This window comes from Perkinsus marinus (genome assembly GCF_000006405.1).
Source record: "Perkinsus marinus ATCC 50983 genomic scaffold scf_1104296966178, whole genome shotgun sequence".
NCBI classification, from domain to species: Eukaryota; Perkinsozoa; order Perkinsida; family Perkinsidae; genus Perkinsus; species Perkinsus marinus.
The window spans coordinates 12,911-18,668 of NW_003204027.1; the positions used below are offsets into that span (position 1 = coordinate 12,911).

Sequence of the window (5,758 nt, forward strand, 5' to 3'; positions counted from 1 at the left end):
AACACGTGTAATTATATGCATGTTAGCAGTGCCAACATGCAATAACTGCCAACTTGGCAGACGAAATCAATGGGCATTAGACCACCGCATACCGCTCTGCAATGCAGGCGCCACCCCTCACATGTCGCGCGTGAAACGCGTTCCCCCAAGGTCGCCAAAGACCTCAGCGCGTGGACTGATTCTCCGGGCACCGCGTGATTCTCACGCTGTGACCCAGCAGGGTAGCATCTGTAGTGCGGATTTTGCACTGTTAACAACAGCTGAGATCCCTGATGATCAGAGAGTGAGAGGAAATTTTTTAGCTAGAGACCAGTAGTGTTGAGTGCCTAAGTTGACTCCCAACTAAAGCTTATCCAAGGCGCAGAAAAGCCTTTGTGTATGCGTGCAACTGTGTAAGGGCATAGCTAATGGCTTAAGGGGACAAATAACTTCAAGAGTGCAAGGATAACCATTCTCAGTTACTTACACTGTAGCGTCTTGGGGCTCAAGTATGGTTCTTCCCAGTGACAACTCAGGATCATTAGGAAATGAGGGTGATAATATCTGATACCGATGTCATATGAATCAATAAGTTCGACCGAAAAGAATAATGGGCAATCCGTGAGGCTTCCAAAGCACAAGCAATGAGCAATGGGGCACGCACACACATAGCCTGATCGATTGTATTCGGCGACGATGACCCAAGCAGTCGCACCTCTTGGGAGGGGCAGCCTCATGGAGCAGCCTCAGCACAGAGACCTTCCTTACAGCGGAACGCTGTAGACGTCCCCCAAGGTCTCGAGTGCTGGAAAGCAGGAAAAAGAGAAAAGATTACGCCTCAAGGTATGCTGCCTCAACCATAGCAGCGCGTGAGGTGTCCTTGAGCATGTTTGTCGGAGTCAGATTGATACGCAGAGTACCGAAGACACCGTACGCAGGAGCGGACTGTCCCGCCGAGCGTTTTCCGGAGTGTCACCAGTGTAAGTAGAACCGTCATGAGATAACCACACCGGGAAAAATTTATTGCCATCATCCGAGTCGTAGATCTGGACCACTAGTGAGCCATGCGCGACACTATCGTCGTTGTCGGTTTCAGCCATGACCTTTCCGATAGCATCAGCACCACACGACAGCCTGGCAAGAATAACCTGACCAGGTTTTATCGAAGTGAAGGGTCTCTGGTCTCAACGGCCATAGTTGGACGGTTTCTATCCACAAAGGCATGCCTGGATTCCAGATGACAAGCAGAAACGCTGACAGAGTGACCAGGTGGGCTGCCTAGTGGGCGTAACCTGGTCCCGAAGCCAGCCAACGATCCAAGGTAGCAAAAGGGACCATCTTCAATATGGACGCCGCTGACCAATCTGACGGTTCCTTCAACGGGTCGAGACTCAGGACGGCGCCACACCACGAGCTCACCATCTTTTAGTGGACGACCTGGCCGAGCCGCAGAGGCTCGAAGGCAGTCCCGAACGTGGGCTTGAAGAGTGGAGATTCGAGCCGCGCCCACCGAGCTCTTGAGAACTTCCCTGAGGGCCTCTGGTACCTCAGCAGATGTAGGCTACATCATGTAGCTAATGTTTCAAGATCTCCGATGTGGACGATGGGCGTGTTGTTTGTGATGGCAGATAGGACCGATGTGGAAGGAGTACGAATTTGCGTGCCAAACATGAGTTCCGCCGCCGAATGGCCAGAGACTCGCTTTTGGGAATTGATCGACAGCTGGACAAAAGAAAAGGCTTGATCCCATGGCCGTTTGGTCGTCGGGAGGACGCGTTTGACACGTCCGACTCTTTCCTCAGCACTGCCATTCAAAAATAGTGAGTATGGCGGGACCGTGTTGAAGCGTACACCACAAGACAGGAGCGGCGTGCGCAGTGACGGCGCGTCGATGAAGTTGTCCCCGGTAACACTAGGGGGTACACCAAAGATACTCACCTACGACTCGTAGGCTACGAGCCATACAGCACTTTAGCCGTCGTACTTTCTCTCACATCTTCCGCACCTCACAGGAGTGTATACCCTGTGGCCAAGTCCGAGATGAAAAGGAATGCCTTGAGGGATGGGTTTGCGGGAGATATCCATGTAGGGTTTGGGTAGCCATGGTCAATAGCAATATGCTTCCCGCGAGCATTCAGATCTATTAGTCCCCACGGAAGGCGTGGTGCGGTGATCAGTTTCATACGCTTGGTAGGCTTCTGCTCCATGCAATGATCACATCGCTCAACCCAGGACCTAGCATCGCGAAGGAGAGAGGGCCACCAAACGAAAGGAACAAGGCTATCCCGCATGTCCCTGTGAGGTCTATGATAATCCATTTCATGGGCAACAAAAAGGAGCCAATCTCGCAGTTTTCAGTCTGTGTCGGCATTGGTGCCGATCATGCCATTCAAACCGGTAACTACGCCTCCTGGAATGACTGGAACAGATATCGGTTCAGTCAACACAGCTTCAGAGATAGTCATGACCACCCCTCCAACATGGGTGACAAGGCCGAGAGCTTTAGCCTCAGCGGCTAATTTCTGAAGTTTCCCAGTTCCGTCAAAGTGATGTTGCCATGCCTGTAGCGTAGCACCATGGAGGAGGGTAGAGGAATCTGCCTTCTGAAGAGTTATCAACTGAACTCTCAGGCCACCCGCCAGGATGCATCTGGTGGAGTCGTGGACAGAGGCAGAACGATCCGTGGTGGGTAGTTCACTTTGGGAGGATGATGTCGAGATCATCAATGCAAACGCTTCGCCACCACCCTCAGAGACATACCGCTGTCCCCCTTGAGCAAGACGACTCAGGAGATCTCTGAAAGAGTTATCCTTCCCTTTCGCATGCCGGTAGGTTATATCAGCCTCATCGTACTCCAGTAGGTCTGCCAGCCGTGAAAACCACCGTTTAGTCTGTCGAGTAGTCGGCTGGTAGGTAGAGGAGTTGAGACGACCCTCGATCTTGCCCAGAGCACTAGTGGAGTCCATGAAAACCGTGATCCGTCCGAGACCAGGGTGTTTGTCCGAGGACTCCTCGGCGAGGAGTGGAACTTATGGAAGTTGAGGAAGGAAAGGATGAGTTGACGCCAGTGAGACAGAGCGTGACATATGGCATATAACTCACGATCGGCGATGTCGTAGGCCTTCTCATATGTGGACCATTTGTGGGTCCATACACCGATGAGTTGGGAATTATCATGGCCTCCAACGTCAAGGGCGTGTTCACTCGATCGGACCGGTGGCTCTGGCTCTGGATCGAGTCGATCCTGGGTCTGAGCATCAATATCTTACGTATTCCTAGTAACTGGACAGAACACCGGCAAGTCTCGCCGGTTTCATGTTTCCTAAGGTTGAGAATTCCCGGTGGTAACTCGATTTTTGTCTCGATAAGAGTAACCTTTGCCTTCCATCATAGTGGACCGTAATCAAATGGCCAGGTCGGAATCGCATGGATGCCGTTCTTGAATGATGGTTCCGTAGTAGTTCAAGTGTTCGCGCGGATGATGGTAGAGTTGCGAATCACAACTTATGGTGCGGATAGTATCGGGTTCAATTCCTGTCGTTATCTTTTACTATCGCGAGTAGCATGATTGTGGTGCGTCTCGAACGATGAGTGATGTCGTCTATCGTCTGATAAATTACTCCATGCTTCGATTCATTCTGTTGATGTGTTGGTGTAGTTTTCATAAACCGCTGCAACCGAACACAAGTCATTGCCAACGATTCATTGGTATCATTCAGAAGCGAATAATCTGACCTCTGAAATACAATGTCTCTTGATAAGCTAAGAATCATCTCGATGGTGGATCATCATGATCCGATCATCGCCTGCGGACCCCACAGTGTCAAATAGGGGAATATGAAAGAACGTCGCGCGTTCGAAAAAGATTAATGAGCTGGTTCGGACGATCGAGAGAAATCTCCAAAAAGATTCCTCGAACACGTCAGATGATCTCGAGCCGTTACTCTGTCTTGTAATATGCATAGGCGAAGCTTGTTCTTAGAGGATTCTCTGAGAAATGATGGTAATGTCCACATTACACGTTCATTATTGCGCTAATGACATTAGCTGAGCTCGACGTTGAAACCTCCGATGTCCAAGGCGCCATTGAAAACATAACTTGTGCCAACGAGTCCCGAGCCGAGCACGATACGGAGCTGCTTACCCCAAATCTCAATGAATCCTGACTTTTTATAGAGTGCTATTGCAGCGGTATTCGAAGCTGCCACGAATAAGTACACACACGCATTCGGATAGGGCTTGAGAACCTGAAAAGTAATGAGGCTTTATAGGAATATACCCTGCCTGCTGAATGAAGACTGTCGTCATAGACTCACGTTTGTAGATACCTCCGATAAAAGTCTACTCGCAATTCCTTGTCTTCGCCAACCCTCGGCGACTGAGACCTAGAAATGAGATGGCGGATTGTCATTGACGGCCCTGGTCGTTGAACGATAGCATTCAACTCACAATATTTATAACCCCAATGACGCCGACTGGTATCTTCTTGTCTGGCCTGTCATCAAAGTTATGCTCGAGGTTGGATTGTTATTTCCCTGAGGGGGGAGTGCTCACCTATGGGCGTCAATTTCAGTCTTGAGAAACTCTGGTGTGTCTTCATAGGGGATATTTATCTCGACGACGCCGACCGCGGTCTGAAAAGACAAGAGTTGCTGTTGGTACCTACAGCCGTCAGACTGTCTTCAGCTATACTGAGTCTTCAGCACAGATAAGGAATGAGCTGAGAGCTACCCACAGTCAAGTGAACCGCAGTAACTCGAGAGGTTTATACACGCATGAGGACCTCATGATGAGGTCGATTGAGGCAGAAACGAGGAGAGCATTCAGAATAAGATCAGATACCAACTTCAGAAGTTAGGAAGTTCGAACTTCCTAATACGATGAATCGTTGTCTGAACCACGCGCAACCTCACCTTGGAGCCGCTACGCACCGCGACCCAGCATATAAAGTCCTTGCAGTCCAGAAGGATGGTGTCTACGAGGGATAAGTCGTCCCCCACCTCGTATTTACGGAATATCACTGCATCGAGCGATCGCAGGGCATGCTGTTCCGACACCACATTATGATCGAGAAGGCCGGCCTGCGCTGTGACGGACAGCAGTTCGAAGAATAGAAAGGTGGACAGCTTCATTTACGAGGCGCAGATTGTAAGAGATGGAGATTGCACCTGTACACGTAAGGTACAAGACATGGGTTTAATGGTCGAATGGCGCCTCATTTCCCTTCACGAACCCTACAGTTCGATGTACTAGCATCACACATACACAACTGATTGTTCTATTTCACGCACATCATGCGTGAAACACGTGTAATTATATGCATGTTAGCAGTGCCAACATGCAATAACTGCCAACTTGGCAGACGAAATCAATGGGCATTAGACCACCGCATACCGCTCTGCAATGCAGGCGCCACCCCTCACATGTCGCGCGTGAAACGCGTTCCCCCAAGGTCGCCAAAGACCTCAGCGCGTGGACTGATTCTCCGGGCACCGCGTGATTCTCACGCTGTGACCCAGCAGGGTAGCATCTGTAGTGCGGATTTTGCACTGTTAACAACAGCTGAGATCCCTGATGATCAGAGAGTGAGAGGAAATTTTTTAGCTAGAGACCAGTAGTGTTGAGTGCCTAAGTTGACTCCCAACTAAAGCTTATCCAAGGCGCAGAAAAGCCTTTGTGTATGCGTGCAACTGTGTAAGGGCATAGCTAATGGCTTAAGGGGACAAATAACTTCAAGAGTGCAAGGATAACCATTCTCAGTTACTTACACTGTAGCGTC

At 50.1% G+C, this 5,758-nt stretch overlaps 2 protein-coding genes across 2 annotated transcripts; both read right to left on the reverse strand.

The window, feature by feature from the left end:
• Window positions 1–2,333: 2,333 nt before the first annotated feature.
• Pmar_PMAR024240 (hypothetical protein) lies at window positions 2,334–2,945 on the reverse strand (the record flags this gene model as incomplete). Its single annotated transcript, XM_002769291.1, has 1 exon — window positions 2,334–2,945. One exon carries the CDS (start codon window positions 2,943–2,945, stop codon window positions 2,334–2,336), a length of 612 nt encoding a protein of 203 aa, XP_002769337.1.
• Window positions 2,946–4,022: 1,077 nt separating this feature from the next.
• Pmar_PMAR024241 (hypothetical protein) lies at window positions 4,023–5,111 on the reverse strand (the record flags this gene model as incomplete). Its single annotated transcript, XM_002769292.1, has 4 exons — window positions 4,023–4,226; window positions 4,325–4,364; window positions 4,534–4,613; window positions 4,893–5,111. The coding sequence occupies 4 exons, from the start codon at window positions 5,109–5,111 to the stop codon at window positions 4,023–4,025; spliced, it is 543 nt and encodes a 180-aa protein (XP_002769338.1).
• Window positions 5,112–5,758: the final 647 nt, after the last annotated feature.